This window comes from Botrytis porri (assembly GCF_014898465.1).
Source record: "Botrytis porri strain MUCL 3234 chromosome Unknown BPOR_001, whole genome shotgun sequence".
NCBI classification, from domain to species: Eukaryota; Fungi; Ascomycota; class Leotiomycetes; order Helotiales; family Sclerotiniaceae; genus Botrytis; species Botrytis porri.
This window is the reverse complement of record NW_024066075.1, coordinates 1,733,460-1,755,854: the sequence shown is the minus strand read 5'-3', so window position 1 is coordinate 1,755,854 and position 22,395 is coordinate 1,733,460. Positions and strand designations below refer to the sequence as shown.

The 22,395-nt window shown below is 39.5% G+C and overlaps 5 protein-coding genes across 5 annotated transcripts; 2 read left to right on the top strand and 3 right to left on the bottom strand.

The window, feature by feature from the left end:
* Positions 1 to 1,251: 1,251 nt before the first annotated feature.
* On the bottom strand, positions 1,252 to 3,744 carry EAF01_000477 (uncharacterized protein; the record flags this gene model as incomplete). Its single annotated transcript, XM_038908727.1, has 3 exons — positions 1,252 to 2,303; positions 2,358 to 3,491; positions 3,549 to 3,744. 3 exons carry the CDS (start codon positions 3,742 to 3,744, stop codon positions 1,252 to 1,254), a joined length of 2,382 nt encoding a protein of 793 aa, XP_038775633.1.
* A 4,382-nt stretch (positions 3,745 to 8,126) lies between these two features.
* Positions 8,127 to 9,347, bottom strand: EAF01_000476 (uncharacterized protein; the record flags this gene model as incomplete). The annotated part of the gene is made up of 2 exons (XM_038908726.1): positions 8,127 to 8,789; positions 9,153 to 9,347. The coding sequence occupies 2 exons, from the start codon at positions 9,345 to 9,347 to the stop codon at positions 8,127 to 8,129; spliced, it is 858 nt and encodes a 285-aa protein (XP_038775632.1).
* A 592-nt stretch (positions 9,348 to 9,939) lies between these two features.
* EAF01_000475 (uncharacterized protein) lies at positions 9,940 to 11,325 on the top strand (the record flags this gene model as incomplete). The annotated part of the gene is made up of 1 exon (XM_038908725.1): positions 9,940 to 11,325. The coding sequence occupies one exon, from the start codon at positions 9,940 to 9,942 to the stop codon at positions 11,323 to 11,325; it is 1,386 nt and encodes a 461-aa protein (XP_038775631.1).
* Positions 11,326 to 13,984: 2,659 nt separating this feature from the next.
* EAF01_000474 (uncharacterized protein) lies at positions 13,985 to 17,110 on the bottom strand (the record flags this gene model as incomplete). The annotated part of the gene is made up of 4 exons (XM_038908724.1): positions 13,985 to 14,108; positions 14,203 to 15,417; positions 15,503 to 16,832; positions 16,882 to 17,110. 4 exons carry the CDS (start codon positions 17,108 to 17,110, stop codon positions 13,985 to 13,987), a joined length of 2,898 nt encoding a protein of 965 aa, XP_038775630.1.
* A 1,688-nt stretch (positions 17,111 to 18,798) lies between these two features.
* EAF01_000473 (uncharacterized protein) lies at positions 18,799 to 20,563 on the top strand (the record flags this gene model as incomplete). Its single annotated transcript, XM_038908723.1, has 2 exons — positions 18,799 to 20,434; positions 20,490 to 20,563. The coding sequence occupies 2 exons, from the start codon at positions 18,799 to 18,801 to the stop codon at positions 20,561 to 20,563; spliced, it is 1,710 nt and encodes a 569-aa protein (XP_038775629.1).
* Between the last annotated feature and the right edge of the window lie 1,832 nt (positions 20,564 to 22,395).

The following is a 22,395-nucleotide window of genomic DNA, read 5'->3' as shown; positions in this document are numbered from 1 at the left end:
TTGACCCATATCATGACATGACCCACTTCTAGTCAAGTTACGTTATATAAGAAACTAGTTTATTTTTAAATATTTTATTTATAAAGTTATAAGTTATTAAAGATAAGAATTATAAATTTTGTAAAAAAAATTGCTTATTTTGTATAGAAAAAGTATTATAAATTAAAAAAAATTTAAATTTTTCAATTTCAAATTTATATAATTTATAAACAAAAATAATTAAAAATAAAACATACATTTTTTTTAATAAAGAATAATATTAATTACTTATTTTAAACATTTGAAAATGAAATTCTTTAAATTAAAGAAGTTATTAACTTTTATAATTTATATAAAAAAAAACACTATTTTTACAGGGATTTTATTATAAAATTTATAGAATATAGTAAGTAAGTTTAGTAACTCTTATATATTCTATATTCTTATTCTATATACTAGATTTCTATATCTTATATTCTCATATTCTCATATTCTCATATTCTCATATTCTCATATTCTCATCTATATCCCCATCCCCATCCCTATCCTCATCCCATCTCCCAAGTAATTGAACATCTCCGCTTTAACTCCAATCTTAACTTTAAACTTAAATCCAGCCTTGAATACAGCCTTAATCTAACTATAATATCAACTATAACATTCACTTCAATCTTAACCCTAATCTCCACTTCAACACTCATTCCAATCCTAACCCTCTTCACTTACTTAGACACAATTCTGATCTGAAAGACTCACTCGTAAACAAAACAAGTACTTAGGAGAAATGATTCGGTTCTATTCCATTCTATTCTATCCAACTCTTCATGTCTTCATTCCAGGTATCTCATTCAGGTAATTCCATCCCATTCCCACTTCGTCATTATAATCCATGGTATCATCGTAAAAGTCCCACCTATTCCAATTCTTCATAACAATTTACCCTGCTCTCCGATTCCATTGCATCCCATTATATCCCATTGTATCCCATCTACCAACGCGAAACCATTGGTATCAAATCAAAACATTTAAACAAATATGTATGTATACCGGTGCACCAGAGCCCCCTTAATCTCTGTACAACCTTTCATAAAAATATAAACTCCTCATCCATGATGTATGTAAAATAGACCCAGACCAAACACCATCGCTAAACCAACCGGAAATGAAAAAGATGTTCTGATGATCTATTCATCTTTCCCATCATTCTTTCTTTCTTGTCCAATGCCCAACCCGAATGCATATGCAAACATTTGAGATTATCATTTCTCAAACCTATTTCCCCCATCTCGCCCCAAACCTTTCAATATAGTTCTTTCTAACTGTCCACATTCTCGCTCTCTTCCCAAAGATATACATCGGTATACTTGCAGTCATTAAAATTAACTGAATCACCCCCAACCAAATAAATACGGTCTTACTTCCATCACTCTCTAGCCATTCTGTAAAGAACAATGAAAAAACCAATCCATGAAAGATGTTCTTCGAAAAGTTCAGTGTTACCAATGCTTCACCAGCATACTGTCTGTAAGAATCCACACAAAACGTAATCGCTGTTGTCGAACCCAATGAACAACCAAAAGATATGATTCCAAAGAAAATGGTTGGAACTATCCAATTATCATGTATTTGAGCAGACCAACCGAAACCCATCAAACCAATTACTGTGGTTAATGCGACTGGAGCTGCCATTATAAGTCTGTATTCGGGTTCGTAGAGACCACCATTTCTTCTGGACATAGCCCGAACGATAACATCGCTTACTTTCCCCGCCACCGCTGTACCTAGAACTCCACCTATGAAAGGAGAGAGATATACCAATCCAGTTGATAAAGCGGAGAAATTATATGTATGTTTATCTCTATAGATAACAGCGACGGATTCGGATAGAACGATAAGCCAACCAATTGAACAAGCATAAACAATTGAAGACCATAGAACAGCTGGATATGTAAAGAGAATAAAAGGTCGACAGGCAACTATAAGCCATCTATCTTTGCTCAAACGACCATACCAAACTTTAAGTTGTTGTACAAAAGTTTGTTTGGGGGCTTCTCGAAGTTCTCGCGTATATTGTGGTCCTAGAGATGGTTCACGAACTGAAGTTCCTTCTTCAGCATCTCGAAGAGTTGCACTTGAAAGATTTCTCTCGATTGGACGACCACGATCGACATAATTTCCTCCGGATTTTTCGATATTACTATAGTAGGGTGAATTGAGATTGTGTAAAGTAGCTACACCTGTTGATGTCGAAGTTTCTTCTGGATGTACCGAGTCGTGATCACGAGTAGCTGGTCGAGTTGTACTAGGATCAAATGAAACACGGACTACAGAGTTTTGTTAGCTTAATGTCGCAATTTTGTGAGAAGATCAAATCTTACCATCACGGTCCAAGTGGCTGGGTCTAGTCCGAGGACTTGTAGGTCTGATAATAGCATCTTGATCTTCTTCCTTATCGTCTTCATCAATTTTCGTTGAGGTAGAATCTGAATGCATGTCATCCGGAACAAAACCAACATGCAAACTTCGAGTTGGTTCAGCTGTTCTCATTTGCTGAATTTGTGGAGATCTGGCTGCTTGTTGATGCTGATCCCCTTCAATCCCATCCAGTTGATGAGCTGGGGCAACATGTACTTTGGATGATGAATGTCTGAGACCCCCGAATGTATGAATCATTTGTGACATGTTGGAACCTTTTCTGCTGTGACTTCTCGATCTTGATCTTTTAGGTCTTGGTGTTCGATCCCAGAATGTTTCTGGAACAAAGAAGAAAAGTAGTACCCAACAAAACCCACCGATCATAGTAACAATCCAAAATACCCATCTCCAACTAAGTGTTTGAATAATTACAGCACTAACAAGTGGTACCAAGTTCTTTCCACCCAGCAGTAATAAGGTATAGATTCCGATTCGATAAGCACGTTCGTGTAGAAAGAAGATCTCTGCAATGGTAGCGGAAGGCAAGCATTCGACTGGACTAAGTGCAATACCTTGAACGATTCTGGCAATGAGAAGGGAAATATATGATGGCGAAAGAGCGCACCATATACAAGAAAGGATGAAAAGAATTGCTCCACCAAGATAAACTGGACGTTTTCCGTACAAGATTGCGGTTGGAGAAGCAATTACTGAACCAATGCCAAGACCCATCATATACAATCCGGTAGTAAGTGCAACATCGGCGGTTGTAACATTGTACGTATTCGCAACGTTTGTAAATCCGGCAGCTAAAATTGGTGTCATACCACCTCCCAACATACAATATAATCCGAGTGAAAGTAATGCTGCATCTCTTCTCCACATTGGCCAATTCAGAGGATCATTATCTGATTCTTCTGGTTGCGGATCCAAAACAGTTGACCCGTCTTTTGTTAATTTCTTTTCTGCTTGAGTCGAAGCTGCTCGACTTCTATCATACGGGGTTTGAGGAGGAAGTGTGGATGTTGAAGTTCTAGCTGGGGCATTTCGTAAACCCAATGGTTCATTTCGTTTGCCTGTGAGAAGGAGAATCGAACCTGGAGAATAGGTTGGTTAGATACTATGCGAACTGGGGGATTGTCTGGAAATCTTACCAGGAACCTCATGAGTATCCGGTACATTCAGAATTCCCATACTCCATTTCGAAGGTCGAGGTACATCTGTGTCATTCAAATCTCCCTCTTCCTTTTCATGGTTTGGAGTATGCGCAGCATGATCTCGAGCGGAAAATGAGTGTGGTTCAGAAGGTGTTTCCCGTGGAGAGATTTCGGCATGTGAGTCGTCACCCATTTTGAAGGTCGTAACTGATAGAGAAGGAAATGTCCCTATATCATATCCAGAATGTGGTCGTTTTGAGAGATCGATCGAAAGAAAGTATTGGGGGCGAACAGGCTTCACCAGCCTTATGACGAGGCTGGTTGATATTCACTAAGGTGTCGGTGTACTCGGACCAAACCAATTTGCAGTAATAGATATTCGTAGTGAGTTATGAAAGCCAACACTCCCTCAGAGATGATTATCGGTATTCAGATTTATAGGATTATAATAAAGAAGAGAGTAAGAAAGTTGTAAGTAGGTAGGTAGGTAGGTAGGTAGGTAGGTAGGTAGGTAGGTTAGGTAGATAGATAGATAAAATATGGAGGGGCAATGAGGGAGTCAGATGTCAGAAAACCGACTTTCCTCACATGCATATATAATAATACGAGTATAAGATCTTGTTTGGAAATCGGAGAGTTTCTCAGACAACCATATGCTTGTACAAATAAGATACAAGCGATAAGGGAAAAAAGGAAAGAGCTTAGAGGAAATTAATACAAGAGATATACTTTATACTTTACCTAGTGACCTTGATGGTAAGGATGAGATGGTAAGGATGAGGATGAGGATGAGGATGAGGGATGAGGGCATTGAGGGGTTGGATGATCAAGAAATCGTTTAAATCGTTTAATCATTTAATCATTTTTCTAACCCCTTCATTGTTATTTAATTAGACGGTGTGGTGTTGGATTTTGCATTTTGGGTTAAATACAATCAACTATTTACTATTTACTATTTACTATTTACTATCTACTACTTATTATTATCTACTCGAACATTGTCTACTATTTACTACTCGAGTATTATCTACTATTTACTACGAGCATCTATTTCTTACTTTCTACCGTCTACTACTCACTATCTACCACCTAGTCTCTACCACCCACTCAAGTATTCACCTAGGTATCCAACACTCACCAATGACGACAAAATCCCAACTTCAGCTCAAGTACTGAAGATTCATTCCAGGTTAGTACAACATCACCACATCATTAGTCTACCAACTACCGTCTAAACATCATGTTGTGGCAGAAAAGAGGACCCTGAAACTGTGAAAAGAAAGGTCATTGGGGTAAATAGAGCGCCACAGAGACCACCAATGGTAAAAATGATGGAGACACAATGGCGGTGGAGTAATAAGGTTAAGAATTCTAAGACACAACTCTCTAGGTATTTTGATAAAGAGGTAAAAGATAAGCGCCGCGCAAGTTTAGAAAGTGGGAAGAGGATTTTGAATGGTTGAGGATGTGAGAATGTTGTGCGCATGTTGGCTTGACTCCAGTTGTACTGTACACGATGACCACATTCCAAGGTAGATGATGATGAAGATACGGGGGCTTCTACTCGAGTTGAAGTTAATGTTGTGATGTTGATGTTTGTGGTTGGAGATGAGGATGGGGTTGTGGATAATGATGAGTTAGTTAGCGAAGTTGCCACACATGCAGATATGCAACCGTCTAGGAGCTATTCTGTACAGGGTTAACAAAAGCAAACGGAGCTTATACGTAGATCTCTTTAGATCTTAAGCCTCATTCCTTCTTCAAGTCTCCCATTAAACCCTTGTATAGCTCACCTTACACTGTGTCACTATATCATCTTGCATTCATTTGGCATCCTGCTTGCAGGGGGGAAATATCTACTAGGTGTTCACGCATCTTGGTTACACCGTGCATCTTTGATCCAACTCCCAAGTATTTGGCAGATAACGCGCGCTTCCCGATATTTACGCCTTTGTTGGCCAAGAAAGTCTTTGAGTTGTGGGTTGGGAAGGCTACGATGTTGTACTTGATATTGCCCAATTCAATAATGGGGTTACCCGAGGTTTAATCATTCTCCACGCATAACTTCTTTTCATCTCATCATTTCGTGAAGAACACGCCTACCTACTACTACTACTACCTAGCATCCGACTACATGTGGAAGTACAAAAAAGGACTTTCTCTTCAAGTAATGCCTATCTTCAAGCCTATCTTCGAATGCGCGATTTACTTGATTCATTGTACATTATCGTCTGTACACTCACTCACTGTACAAAGTACAAACAGTCCTCCCATCTCGATTGACCACTCAAGTGCACACTATCGACCTACATCGTGTCTATCTCTTCTCATTTCCTCCAACCCCTCTTCCCAAATATTCTAATTCAAATGCTCAATGCATAGAGTGGAACAAAACTTCACAGTGGAGAATTCAACGTCCAAACCCCCAGCTGATCACAGGTCATCTGTTCTCCCACCATCATGCACAAGCCTAACAACCAGCTTCCTCCTTGTTTTTTTTGACTTTTCACTCACAAGTACGATCCATTCCTATCCCCAATCTGACATCAATGCATACCATGCTAAGACACGCCTGCCTCTCTATGGCGCACGTTTTCTGAAACCATCGTATTTGTGATACCCCAGATTTCCAATCATTGCCTTTCGGACAATACCGAATCGAAATTTCCGGGGTAATACAATAAATACCACTTGTCCACCGTATCCTATGCGAGTGGGTACGAGGTGTAAGACTTGCTTACCTTGATAAGATAGATGTTCGTCTATTGTCGGATACTTTATCTGAGAAATATGCCAACGTAAAGTGCTTTGCAGTTTACGTTGAAGTTTTCAGCTCACATGCATTGCAGATAGGTATTTCACACGTACATTGCGTATTTCTCAATCGATGTTAGTACCTCTTTTTTCCGATCCTTTTTAGATTTATTTGTAACATAAGGTCGAGTGATCAAAGTTTGTCCCAGATTATAGTCTTCAAATTTAGATGAAATGGGTTTTAGCCGAGATATTCGACAAATTCGACAGACAGAACGAGTTCTTGCATGAAAATAGTCCTGATCCCTAGAGCAACCAAAAATGATTTAATTTCAAATCATATTTCCTTTGATCGTTTAGTTGCACTGCTTAAATCTTGGAAAGCGATGGTATCTTTCGTTTGATAATTCGAGAGGTAGTAACTTTCCGAATGGTCCTATTGCCTACAAATCATTCTGTTCCTAACCAACAACCATCTCATTTCAACACTCTCATCACTTCATCCGTTCCACCACCTATCTCTCCGTCCGAATGCAAATTCTATGAAACACAACCTCAATAGTTTCCGAACCTCGATGCTTAGAGCTTTGAGCGATGGCTGCAGCTTCACATTACCTGATCTTCATTTCTTCGTCTTCTCTTCCCATCGACAACTATCCCACTTGAGCCTTGCTGTACACAACCATTCCACGATTTCCTATTCATCCCTCATTCCCACTCTCAAAGCTCGATAGACACAACCCCAACATCTCACCAGAACATCTCAATCCATATCTGATCCTCACCATCCACACCTCACAAACAACCATCTTCCCAAGATCATACACACCCACTATCATCTGCTCCTTCTCCTCCATCTACTTCCATCTCCCACCCCACGATCTGCACTTTGAAAATCGATAAGTTGAGTATGAATGCTTCAGAGGAAGGAGTTACATACATGATATCTATCCCTCTTTCCAGATCCTTCAACCCGCCCGACGATAAATTTCCTTTCCTTAACTCACACACCCATACTTTCTTCAATCATCCCCCCATACTCCAATCTCCCAGTCCACGATCTCCAGCTTTGAAAATCGATCAGCGAGCAAAGCGTGGATGGCTGTCGCAACTATCTTCTCATAGCAAGATTTTCATCCACACATCCAAATCATACCAATTCCCTCGATCGAATCCCACGCGTTTTCAAACTCATCTCTTCCCATTACTTTCCATTCAGCCACATAACTAACTATCATATCAAATCGTCTCATATCATTCCCAATCTCCATTCAAAAACCAAAATTCCTCGTAACTAACCATGTAGAAACCTCAACTCATCCTCTGTTCTCAGCTAAATACTTAATTTCCATCTAGATCTTTCTCCTTTTTTCCGACTCCCAATTCTATGGATCTAGTCTACTCGTACACTTTCCCCGACTTCTTCCTCTTCTCCTTCTTCTTCTTCTTCATTTTTTGCCCTTCCTCTCTTAGGTCTCGTCACACACGCACATACATACACAGTTCAAATAATACAGAATTAGAATATATGCTCATTCACAACCATTGATGATTCAGATCTCACAGCCAAATGAACAAATGAATGAACAAATAAATACGACTTCTAGAACGTGAAATCTAACATAGTCCTCAAATGACTGCCTCGCTGGGATATCAATATATAAGAAGCATATCTCCAAATCAAACGAACCTAGTCCTAGTCCTGGTCCTGATCCTGACAGCTACTCATAAACCGCCGACACTAAGACTCCATATCATATCCCTTCCCATTCCCAATATCCAGAATTCCCAAAACTCCTTAAAAACAAGCAAATTCCCAGCCTACGCTTCCTCCCCCACCCCCAACATCCCTCTCAATCCACCCTCCACGCCCCTCCACCACCTCCCCCTCTCCTCCAAATCATCTCCCGCGCCTCCAGCCCCCTCTTCCTTCCTCCTCCTCGCCTCCTTCGCAGCGGCAACACTCGTCATCCTCTTCCCTTCCAGCGGTATCAACTCCACATTCAACCTCTCCGCCTCCTTATTTTTTCTCGGAACAAGTACTTGCAATTGTTCCAACTGTCTATCCAACTCTCTCCTTTCCTTTTCTCTCTCCTCTACCAATTCTCTCGTTCTATCTAATCCCAATTTGAGATTTGGATTTCCCGGCCCTTCTCCACTCGATCCATTTTCTTCCTTCAAAATCCTAATACTTTCCTCTAACCCCTCAATCTTCTTCGGTAATTCCTCCAATTGTCTCGTTTGCAGCTGAATGTGTTCATATTTCTTACACAGTTCTCTACCTCTTTTTTCCAATTCCTCAACCAATTCTGCGACTTCGACTTTTTGGGCTTTGAGAGAGGTTTTGGAAATGAGGAGAGAAGCTTCTAAATCGATGTTTTCTTGATGTTCGACTACTAGAGGAGGATCTCCCACAATGGCACGGATGAATTTCTCTTTAGTGACTTGTTCGAGATAGGAAAAGCGGAGTTTGGAGAAAAGTTCCTGGTGGGCATTGTTAGTATATGTTTTGGGGCTAATATTGTATCTTCATGGCAAATGGCTTTTTGGGCAATATCCCTTCCGTGCCTTCTCATCTCAAATTATTCTGCCTCCATGGCAGTGGCCCCCGGAGGGCCAGCGGAGCGTCATTCGTTTACCAATGTATGATAGTCCAAATATCTACCTCCAAATCCATCGTCTACCAGTTCCAAAGCTCCCAGATGTCCAATAGAGCGCGTCATTAAAAACAAATGATTAATGGGGGCAAGCCCCCAAAGCCCCCAAAGCTCGCTGCGCTCGAGATCCTTTACATATAAACAGAGCAGAGAAAAGAAGAGAAATAAAATGAAAGCTAAAAGAATGTACCTTGTAATGCGCCAAATCAGCTTCTAGACTCGCAGGGGAAGGACTCTCAAGAGTATCTGCAGCAGAGGCATTGGATGTACGAGAGCCAGATTTTAAGGGAGCGGAAACTGGTTCGGAAAGTTTGATGATGCTTAGTTCGTGGGATTTTTGGAGTTTGTGGAGAGTGGTGATTGTGCTTTGGGGTGAATGCGCCATGGTGAGAGGAGAAGGAGAGTTGTTGTTTGGTGGGTTTTGAGGACTGTTGAGTCGAGAGAGTTTGGGAGAATACCAGTGTCTCGTAGAATGGTGCAGAAATCTACCTTTGTAGATTAATGTCACTGCGGTTGCTGATTTTGTTTCTTTTGGAGATATTTAATTGGAGGGGTGTTCGTCGCATTGCATTGTTTACCTTCAATTATTCTGCCATGCGGTGACAATATGATATAAATTCACACCCCATCTCGGATATATTTCATTTTTCTTTGCGTCATCCACGGACAAATATTCTTGATTATCTGATTAGGGTGTCAATATATCATATCTTAGAAAATACGATAGCAACCACAAGGCTTCAACTTCAAGATCAATCATACATACTTCTTCACATTCTATTCGTTTCAATATATCTCAATTCACTTTTTCTTTGGCTCATTGTTTTGCTTCAGCTGTCTAGGTATATTATATCTGCAACATCACTTTTGATAAATATTAAAGAATCACAATAATACCTACTATCCCCAACTCCAATTATCAAGATCAACCTTGAGACTTCAGCCTGACACCATATTATCGTACAATCTACCACAACATGGCAAACGACACCTACCTAACAGACGACTATGTCGCCTCTCTTCTTGCCGCCGATGCAAAATCCAGTTCTATAAAATATTCATCCATGGGTCTCTCAGCCTACGCCCCCTCATCCAAACCGCCTCCCAATAAACCCAAACCCAACACTCGTTTTTTGCGAAATATTATCAGAGATACGGATAATCACAATAGCGCATTATTAGCCAAAGAAGCTGCAGAAGCAAGAGCTAGATTGGAGAGTTTATCGGGTGGTGCAAGACAGAGAAAGGTTGCGCCGACGGATATTAGGAAGAGGCAATTGGGGGATATTAAGGCGATTTTAGGGGGGCCAGTAAAGAGGAAACGGGAAGGAGAGGATACAGGGCGGGGAAGTGGGAAGAGAGAAGATTCGTCGCGCACAGGAGAAAGTGCAAAGATTAGGAGAGTGAGGGATGAGGAAGATGGTGATCGCAGAAGGGATAGGAAAGATATCGATATTTCTGCGGAATTGATAAGTCATAGAAGGAGGGAATCGAGACGGGGTGAAGATCGAGGTGCAGATGAGGAAGTTGATAGGGAGAAACGAAGATCTAAAGACAAGAGGAGAAAATATCAAGACGATGACTCGGAAGAAGATCATCAATCCCAACGAAGAGAGCACAGACGAAGACGAAGTACTTCCGAAGACCGAGAGCGCACTAGGGACAAGAGGAGAATATATAGAGAAAGAGGAAGATCAGAATCACCTCGAGAACATCGAAGTAAAGAATCAACATACCGAGAGCGAGATCGATCACCCCGCCGCTCGCGAAAACGCTCCTTTTCACCACCCTCGGAAGATGAAAGAAAATCCTCCTCGAGATCACATAAACATTCCTCAACCCATTCCAAACGACACACATCTCCAGACGCAGAATCATCCGACTCTGACCTCCTAGACTCAATAATCGGACCTCGTCCCGCCCACGAAAAACAACCTCTTCGAATCCGTGGTCGTGGCGCTATATCTCTCGGTTCTACATCAATGGATTCTCGATTCCACGCAGATTATGATCCGAAGAGTGACGTACAACTCGAGGATAGTCTTGACAAGGTAGGAGGGGAAGGAGAAGATTGGGATCAAGCATTAGAAGCTCTACGCGATCGACAGAAATGGAAGATGCAGGGCGCGAATCGATTACGAGATGCGGGATTTTCGGAAGAGGAAGTGAAAAAGTGGGAGAGGGGAGGTGAGAAGAGAGAAGAAGATGTGAAGTGGAAGGGGAAGGGAGAGGGAAGAGAATGGGATAGAGGAAAGGTTGTTAGGGGAGATGGGACGGTGGGATTTGAGACGGGATGGGGGGAGGCGAAGATGGAGGGTGCTTTGGGATCTAGTGTAGATACGGAGTTTGGGAGATTGAATTAGAGGGGGGTTAGAGAGAAGGGGATTTATTTCGTGGGTGGTTGAGTGAATTCGATGGGTTGGTATTGAGAAACAGAAACTGGGAACTGGGAACTGCGGAGAAGGGGAGAGGAATAATAATTGAATAGATGACCACGTCTATGAAATTTGTAAAGGGATTTGGTTATTGGGCATCAGAGATTGGGATTGGATAGGGATAGGGATAGGGATGAGGATATGAGGTGAATCCTACCTAGGTATATCAAACATAACAATACAATACAGAAGAAGTAACCCGAATTCCACGCTCTACCTTTCCCTTTTCCCCGTTTCTTTCCTTTCTTTTTCTTTCCTCTAAACCGAACCTCGATTCATATCACTAGAGTGATGTAATCACTATTCACCTCTTGATATTTCATCTGATCATCTAATTTAGTACTATCACTAGGTACTAGTGTTATCTAGTATTATCTATTATTACTACTGTTGTAATAGAATAATAAGTAATATATATACCTCTTCTATACCTCTAGTTACTCTATATCTTATAGGTATATAATTAAGTACCTAATAGCTAAACTAATAAATAAAATGATAAGATAGATATCTAAATAAATACTAGATATAATAAATATAATCGATAAATATAATAATAAGAAATATTCGAGTATTAAATATCTAGATACTTTCTTTCTATTTCTATTTCTATTTCTATTTCTATTTCTATTTCTATTTCTATTTCTATTTCTCCTTCTCTCTTACTTTACCTAATGAAATAATAACTTTTCGAGTATAATCCTTCGAGTATAAAAATTTAAGAGGAAATATACTTTAAGAAGAGGTATATCTCTAGAGGAGATGTACTTTAAAAGTAGATATAGTTTAAGAAAAAAGGAATATACTTTAAGAGATGAAAAAAAAGAAAGAGAAAAAAAAAATGTGAGATATATTTTAAAAGGAAATATATTTATATATATGAAAAATATTTTAAAAAGAAATGTATTTTAAAAAATGAAATAAAAGAAATAAAAATAATGAGGAAGTTAAAAAATATTTTAAAAAAAGATACATTTTTTTTAAAAAAAAAATTAAAAAAAGATATAAAAAAAGAGATAAAAAAGAGATAAAAAAGAGATAAAAAAGAGATAAAAAAGGAGAAAAAAGAAATATAAAAGTTTAAAATATTATTTATAATATATTAAATGATTTCATAATAACTCTTTTATAAAAAAGTTGTTTTTAATATAAATTACAAAATTATATACTAATTTTTTAGTTAATTAAAAAAGATTATTAAATTTTATAGCAATATTCAATTATAATTTAAAAAAGAAAAAAAACTAGAATATTTTTCTTTATTTTTGTAATAGAAGAATAAAACTCTAAAATTGAAATTTTAAAAAATTATTAATTCATCTTTTCCTCATATAAAATATACAATTTTTACATATAGAGATTTTCATAATATTCTCTTTCAAATGATTTATATCCTATCAAATAAAAAAAATAAAAATCGGAAAAAAAAATTCTTAAAGTAATTTGATTAATCGTCAATTAAATATTGAAGTATTTCTTTAATTGAAATAATTTTTAAGGGAAAGAGATAGGGATTCAAAAGTTGAAGATATAATTATTTTTTAATGTAAAATCGCTTGGTGTATAGTAAGTAATAAGTAATAGCCTAAACTCTTAACTCAAGAGGAGATGTACTTTAAGAGATGAGATAAAAGAAAAGAGATGAATGGTAAGAAATGTAAGAGAAGGAAATAAGATAAGATGAGAGGGATAAGATATGCTTTAAGAGGAGATGATATAAAAGAAGAGATTTACTTTGAGAAAAGATGTTCTTTTAGAAGAGATGAGATGAGATGAGATGAGACGAAAGGGAATGAAATGAAATAAAAGAGATGAGAAATAACAGAAATTATCCATCTTCTCTACTATATCTCATTCTACAATTCTACCCAGGTAAGTCTTAGTACTAAATACAAATATAATAAAGCATAGCATAGCATAGTATGGTATATTAGAGTATAATAAGATAAAATATACTATACCCCCAAAATCACAAATCACAACCCACAATATCCTTCTCGACAATCAAGCAAGCAAGAACCTACTCGGCACACAATCCTTCATTCATTCAATCATTCACAAGAAACGTATAAAATTATAGAATTATCACTACAAAAGTATCAAACGAGAGTCTACTCTCGTCCCATGCCATGCCATACCATGCCATCCCATGCCATCCAACTCATTCGAATCGTTAAAATTCCATTTCCTATTCCAAACTCCTCAAAGAACAGAAACATAGATGGGGTTCCGCTCACGAACCAACCAAAATCATTTTCATACCCATAACGTAACATAAAATATCATATCATAGCTATTCAAACTCCCATCCCATACGCCCATGGACCTCCCACGAAGACGCCATAAATACAGCCAACGTAAGTATTTCAACTGGCCTTATAAACATATTCAACCACTGGTAAGTACACTCACATCCGTCCAAAGGTTTATCCAATCTCATTATACTGCACTACGAGTTGAAAGATATAAAAGTATCTTTCCACTGAAGCGCATTTGTTCGACTCAAAATACTCATCAACTCCACTGCCATTTGGAAGCAATGGTGTTGAATTATCATATGATGAGTATAAATAATTGATGATTATAATCAGAATGTTCCATACCCCGTGTCGGTATAAGGATCATAATCAGGCCAAGTTCTCTTCACCCTCTTAATTAAATCTGCATTGAGTTTGACCCCTGTGAAATTTCGTGGGAGTGTTTGCCCAGCTCTGTATTGAATTCAATGTTAGTATTTCTGATATTGACATCGCATTGAAAACAAGGGTTAGGGTTAAGTTTAGGGTCAGGGTTAATTCCACTTACAGTAACATATCAACCTTGATATTTCTCGCCTTATCCTTCAAACCAACCTGAGTGATATTATCACGTTCAAATTCAGCATGTTTTGCAATCTGTGACCACCATGGACCGATATCACCGATGTAGTCTATAAGAAGTTGCGTATCTTCATCAGACCATGGCGTACGAGTTTGTGATACATTAAAACCATTCTTAATTGCTTGCGCTCTTACATTTGAATGAGCAATGACTTGGGTAAATGAATGTGCGACAGTGCCTGGAAGATCATCCCGAGAAAATTGCACACTACCTTCATTATCGTCTGGAACTTGACGTGATCGAGATAGTTCTTCCCCGTGTGGGGCTTCTTGTTCTAGGTCTTCTTGATTTTGTTCATCATCATCATTCTCAGAGGCTAGAATTGGTGATGGAGATCTGGGTTTACGAGGTGGATTCTGTGCTCGAGAGTTTTCACCTACTTCGGTACGCACTTGTTTGCTAGGTTGGGGCTTGGATTTAGATACGTTTTGATCGGCTTGAAAGCCTTGATCTTCGCTATGATTGTCATCATCTGACTGAACTTCGGGGGATGCGGAGGCTTCTCCAGAAGTTTTTCTCCTAGGCGAACCTTGTGCTCGAGAAAGTTCACCTTCTTCGGTACGTGCTCGTTTGCTGGGTCGGGCTGAAGATTTCGGTACAGCAATTCTACGCCCAGGTTTCGTTGTTCTTTTGTCGGTTTCAAAGTCGTTATCTGAGTTATGGTCTTTACCATCCGACAAAATATTTGCATCGCCGGCTTTACGCTTGTTGTTTTTGGTTGGGATAGGTGCTTCATCGTCCGCTCGAAGGTTTGGAGGAGGGACTTTGCGCCTGTTATTTCTTGGCTGAGATGGTCCCGGATCATCCGCCTGAGAATCTATGGGAAAGCCTTGGCTGTCCTCGTTCCAACCCACTTTTTGGGCATTCTGGTGCTTCCTATACATCCCACTACGCTTTGTAGTAGCCGTTATCAATGGACGACCTCGAGATCCCTGGGGTTGTTCGGGACTTTTATTCTCTTTATTCTGGGAATCGCTGTATTTCTTGAAATATTGTGTGATTTGGTAATCCTGTTTCTGCTGTTCTGGTTGTGACGAAACTGGAATGCTGGAACTGACTTCTATACCACCACTTTTCCGACTGCCCGCCAACTTTCTGAGCCCGACAAGCTTCGTTATAGCACTTGGGTTGTCATGAAAGCTAAGAAGTTGTTAGCGGGATTTTGTTTCTTTGAACTGTTGGAATGTAACGCCAAGTGTTCTGTACAAGATGAACAAATTCTTACTCTTTTCTTGTTTTTGGCGCGGATGCCTGAGGGCCCCTTTCCGAGACTGTACTATCTTCACGTTCCAACACTTCCGGCTCGTAATCTGCACGAATCTCGGGTTCGGAGTCGGGTTGACCACTTTTGACGGTTTCTTCTTCGGCATCCGATTGAATATCGTTAACAACTTCATCAAATGGCCCCATCACATTCTTAATACCACCTCTGTTTTCTACGATCATCTCCAGCTCCACCCAGCGCTTTTCGCCATAATCGACAAGTTCATTGAAAAATTCAGATCTTGGAAATGATTTATTCAGACGTTCAAAGTCGACATATCTACCAGAATCCTTTGCTTGGCCTGGAGGCAAAAACATACTGCGGATGATGCCCACCCTCTCGCCAGTTTTGATGTCGTTTTTCTTAAAACCACCCTCAAAGCAAGAAGTCAGGAGCTCATTAGGATTGTATTTCGGACCATTTTCTAACTGACGGGCAGCAAGTTCAAAAAGCTGAGTTCGTATCTCTAACATGATAGCATGAGTTTCGTTGATCAATCTACTGCTTTCCGATCCGAGATCCGTAGGCGCTGCAAATTTAGACACGAATGGGCGAGGAAACATTTTCTCTAAAGATTGAAGAAATAACATCAAATCTTGTTGTGAAGCTTCATTATCCTCACGAAGTTGAATAACTTGGCCCAGAAGAGTTGCAAGATTCGCTGATTGAAGAATTGCAGCAAAAGGAGTAGCCCAATCACTGAGATCACTTGAGCCAAGACTTATAGCATGCAATGCCCCAGAGACCTTTTCCAAAACGATGTCAACTTCAATAAACTGTTCTCTTCCATATGACTCTTTGTAAACCTCAAGCCCATTAGAAAGTGTTTCCAAAGCTTTGAGATGACGAGCCATATCCTTTGGACGAATGTCTTTTTTGATAGATTTGCTGATGATATTTTGAGCCGTAATGAAAAGGTCCGGGAGGGTCTCAATAGCCGACCTGGAATTGATGATTTGCATTACCCGTTTTGTGTGTGATGTTGTGCGCGTATCGTCTGAGAAATCGCTGCGGTCTTCGTCTTCTGAATCGTACTCCTGACCACTTGCGACCTTGGTTGTGTCAAGATCCTCTTCCTCTTGATCTGCCACCTTGGTAGCTTCAGGATCTTCCTCCTCATCGGCCTGTTCGCCAGCTTCAGGATCTTCCTCCTCATCGGCCTGTTCACCAGCTTCAGGATCTTCCTCATCATCGGCTTGTTCACCAGCTTCAGGATCCTCGTCCACCTTAGCTTGTTCGAAATCTTCCTCCTCGGATAAGACTTCTCGATCTTCTGCAACTATAGACAATTCTGTATTTTGTAAGCAAAAATTCAAACCCCCGATGTGAAGGATGCTAACCTCTGCGATTCAGTGCTTCTTTGCGAGCAGCTCTGCGACCACCTATAGAATTGTGTTGCTCATTTTTAACACCTGTACTCTCAACACTTTCTTGTCGAGGTCTGCGAGCATCCAAATCTACACTTTGGCTGCGCGTTGATCGCGTGGTTCTTCGGATAGGACTTGCGGGTTTGGTTGGTGGTGAAGATGGGAGGTCTTGCGACACTGACCGCGCAGATGTTCGAGCCATCTCGAATATCCTGATGCGACGATCAAAGGATTAGTTGTAGCCAAAAACGTTTGGCGCAATAGGAGTTCTATCTTATCGTAAATGTCGCGATGGTGTTTGTTAGTGTAGATGAGTGGAGTTGAGATTGTTGTGTGGATAAATTGACGCGTGCTGTGTTGTGTTGCTGGGTGGAGATTGTGGGTGAAGGGTGCAGTAGGAAGTGGGGGAGCAGCTGAAACCCTGAAAATTGAGGCTTTAAAGTCGCGCAATCACGTGTTGAATATTCCTCTAGCCTTATTGTCCTGGATGGTTGAAACACAGTGTTGAAAGTGTATATCATGTAGTAATGAAATTCAGCAGATACCTAGTTCTCAGAAATAACCGCTTTGATTTGGAAAGCATGAGAACCAAAGCATGTAAAAGCAAGTCTGTCTCACAGGAATAACCGTGCCTAGGTATGTACCATGACAATTCAAGCTCTGTCGAACAGATAGCTTTGTCAATTCCCATGAAGTCAAATACATGAGAGAGTAATGTGTCTGGGTCGTACATTTTCCAAGGATATAGGAAGCTTTTCCATTGCTTGATCCAGTCACTTCAACTGTCCAATTCTACGTACATCTCTACACATAGTCTACCCGCATTCTCTACCTGCATTCGTGCTTCCAAAGAATGGTCTAGACGAAGCAATCTGTGTAGAATGCAAATAGAGTTCTGACCCTTACCTCTTCAATGTCAATCATTGACTTCTTAATTAAGAACCTTGGATCAGGGGGGGACAGACTGGATAAAAGTCTGAGTATCTTCTCCTGAGAACCTTCAACTTGTCTAGACATTGTACGTGTAGTGTAGTATTGCTCTGCTTGTATTGTGTGTATCGACCTGCGTATTTCTTGCTCATGATAGGAATAATGATATGTAACATATTCTCTCCAACTCGTGTTTAGTTCAGGGGTTCACCGGATGCTTAGATCAGGGCTTCCTTACCAACCTTGGAACGCCTCAACTCAACGCCCTTAACGCCTCATATTCTCTCCTATCCATCCATCTCATCTAATAAGAACTCCAGCTCCAGCTGCCCAGGTACAGACAGGTGTTGGATGAACCTTGAGACTTTATGGGTCCAGAAGAATTCCCCGAAGCCACCCAAAACGTACCCCCTTGGACTTGCACTTCCCAAAACCGCTAATATGTTGGAAAAAGATATCTATTAATAAATATTGCTCCCAATATCATTCTATTAAACCAATCATATTTCCAGCTGACTACAAAACCATCAGCCACAAGGAGAAAGCGGATACCTTTTCCTTAAGGTTAAGGTTTCCTCTTTCGGTGCTCTGAACAAATATTATCATCCCATCGTATGAATTCTACTATTACGACTATTGGAAACCTTTCTTCTTCTTCTTCTCCTTAACACACCTTTTTATTTCATACCAGACCTTTCTTTGAAAACTCAATTCAAGGTACGGTTTACTCAATTTCATAAGAATCATTAACTATCGAACTTCACATTTAAAACCTACTAGACACGTCATTGGTTCTCTATCTCATACAATCCCCCCCCCATTGACGCCTTACCCATCCTCACTTCCAACAATAACTATCCCCTGATTACACCTCTTCTGCTTCTGCTTCTGCTTCTGCTTCTGCTTCTCAACCACCTTCTCATTACATCTGCCAACTTCACTCAAAAGGTATAATTCAAGATGAGATTTCGGAGAAAGCAATCCCCATTGCTTTTACTTTTACTGCCATCATTGGCTTTAGCTCTATCTCCTGCGGCACAAGATAACATAGCTGCCGTTTCGAAAGATAGCGATGCGCAAACAGGAAAACTAGACAAGATTGATCCATCAGCAGCTGTTGCAACTACCGTCGATAATAAACCAGCATACGGACTTGGTACGAAAGATGCGCCCGTCGATGGTAAAGATGGAAAACCACACGCTGGACCATTTGTAGACACGACCAAAAAGGATCCCAAGAAGGACTCTACAACAAGTGAAAAGGCAGATACCAAGGACTCGAAAGATTCCAAAACTTCCAATTCGAAGCTTGATGATGGAGAATTGGTCCCACCTACAGCCAAAACGACCAAAGAAAAGCCAATGCTTGATGCCCATGGCAAAGAAATCCCCCAAAGCAACGATGGAGTTATGAACGATCCAGGTAGAGAGGCACCTAAACATGGCACAACGGGTACTGAGGGAGGTGTGAGCGAGAAAGATAAAACACGAAAGGGTCAAGAAAGTCAATCGGGAGAGAAGGCTGAAAAGAAACCTGCATCGCCTAAAGAAGCACCACCAATACCTCACGACACTGAACAAAAAATTCAATGGGACACCAAAGATCCGCAGAAGAAAGATCCAACGATGAAAAAGGGTTCCGCTGATGAGAAGGAGGCTGGTAGTACTGATAACTTTGGATTGGATAAACCTACAGATCTTCCAGATAAGACGCACAATGATCCTCATCCAATTCCCAATTCTGCCAACAAGGATCATTTAGATGTTACCAAGTCAGATTCAAAAGGTACTCCGAAGCTCGAACTAGAAGGAGAGGGCAACGATGGTCTTATTCAACCTTTACATTCATATCTTCTTTCGCTTACGATGATTTTATTCTCTGAAATCGGAGATAAAACATTTCTAATTGCAGCATTGATGGCGATGAAGCACGATAGACTTCTCGTCTTTTCCGCTGCCTTTTCCGCATTGATTGCTATGACAATCCTGTCTGCAGTATTAGGTCATGCAGTACCCACCTTGATTCCAAAACGATTCACCAATTTCTTAGCTGCGGGATTATTCTTGATTTTTGGAGGGCGTCTATTGAAAGAAGGTTTAGCCATGAGTCCAGATGAGGGTGTGACTGAAGAAATGAAAGAAGTAGAAATGGAACTCGAAGAGAAAGAACATCTTGCAAAACAACAAGGAAGAAGACGTTCATCAGTTTCTCCATATGCTTTGGAAATGGGTCTTGGAGGAGGTCAAAGAGCAAGCACAAGAAAATCTAGATCAGGATCACGTCTTCCTTCTCCACCAAGAAGTCCTTCAACCTCTTCAGATCGATCCCCTTCTCCCAAGAGGTCAACATTGAAAAGTGCAGCAGGAGGCTTGAATAATCTTCTTTCGTTATTACTTAGTCCAGCATGGGTTCAAACTTTTGTAATGACTTTCCTTGGAGAATGGGGTGATAGAAGTCAAATTGCTACTATTGCTATGGCAGCGGGTCAGGATTATTGGTGGGTTACTGGTGGAGCAGTTAGTGGTCATGCAGTTTGTACTGGTGTGGCTGTTATTGGTGGGAGAGCTATTGCTGGCAAGGTTAGCTTGAGAGTTGGTAAGTTTTTGCTCCCTACATCATGCTACAATGAATTAATCGAAGAATTTTGCAGTAACATTAGGAGGCGCAATTGCCTTTTTAATCTTCGGAGTTATCTATCTCGTCGAAGCTTTGTATTATGCTTAGGGTGAAAAACTGGAACCCCTTTTTCTTCGAGTACTGGAGGATATCAAGATCCTATGTAACAAGATTCAATTCATTCGGTTCAATTTTACCTCCTTCACTTCTTATCTCGGTCTTTCACTTCGGAACCTAAACTACCAATTAACACATTCATTTTGCATGCCTCGTTATGCGAAGAGGATGAAGCGATTTTTTCCTTTTTTTTTTCTTTTTCGGGGGTTGGTTGGGTTTTGGTCTAGGAAGCGAATGCACAAAAAGGGAGAAGGAGGAGAATGGGAGAAAGTTACATTACAATACTACTTTGTTACTAATACATGAGGGATGGATGGATGGGTGGGGATGAATAGGTAAAAGGATGACTTGGTTGGTGATGGAGGGTATGGAAAAGGAGATACCTAGTATGCATTATTATTATTGTACTCTATTTCTATCAGCGATGTAATGGATGTAATGGATGAGATGAGATGAGATGAGATGGATATGTCTAGATGATAGATATGGTTATGCAGAGGAGAGGAGAGGAGAGCGCGAGAATGAAAGTTTCAATAAAGGGGTTTTATGCGTAGATGAATTGAACTGGGCTGTATGTACTGCGTATGTATGTAGTCAGTTGGTCGAAGCGGAGCGAGAAGGGAAGGGAAGAGAGAATAGAAAGTGATTCTGCACACCGATACTTGAGTACATGTTGGATATTGGACTATTTAAGAAGTGGGTGTGGTATTTGACAAGTGAAGTGAAGTGAACTGGAGTGAATCTAACTTGATAGTGATTACCTACCCAGAGAAGATAGAGGAATGGATATCCATCTTCTTCAAGGTTACAAATGAGTACCTCGATTCTTCTCCAATCTTCGACAATATCGTACATGGTCTGATTTTCTGCTGGTATATTTCGAGGTTCATTAATCGATTGATTTAATTTATTGTGATTATTTCGTTACTTGTGTATTAGGTAGATTGATATAAGATAGACAGTTTGCTGGTGGAAGTTAGATGGATGGGTAGTACCTACTCGTATTTCTTATTGGAGAGATATTATGAGAGAGTGAGAGAGTGAGAGAGTGTGTGTGATGCATTTCAAGAGGTTCTTCGTATAGGTAGGTACTGGGTGAGTGAGTGTTTGAATATCTAGGTAGGTATAGGGAGGGAGGGAGGTGCTAGATAGGTAGATATACTAGATAGATATAGACAGGTAGGTATTCTAGGTTTTTGATTTGGTTTCTTTTCATGTTGTATTGTTCATAATAGCGTAGTTTATTAGCATATAGACTATATTATTTTATGAGCTATTTTATTTTATATAATAGTAGTAGTAATGATAGTAAAGTCTTAGTTGATTTAGTCTATCTATAGCTAAGCTGTAGTAACTATATAATATATCTAAATAATACTAATTATATAAAGTAGATAAGAAAACAAAGAAAATCTATTTCTTCTTAGGTAATCTAAATTTATTATTATAAAATTATATTATATTATAAAACCTTTATAATCTTCCTATTTATTTTCTTATAATCTTTATGATATTTTATTTTTAATTTATTATATTTATCTTTACTATTCCTTCCTATTTTATTCAACTCTTTTTAATATACTAAACCTTATAATTGATAAATCACCATTTTACTATAAAAATATTTTTATCTTTAAATTTTCAACTCTTAGATTTTTCGAATCTTATTTACAATATAGACAATTCCAACTTTGATCCTATATTATAGAGTATTTCATTTTTGACCTTCTCCCTTTCATATTTCATTTAAATTAAATTCTATTCAGAATTTATTATTTTTATTCTCATTTTGTTTTACTAATTTTATTCCTTTAATAAAAAGA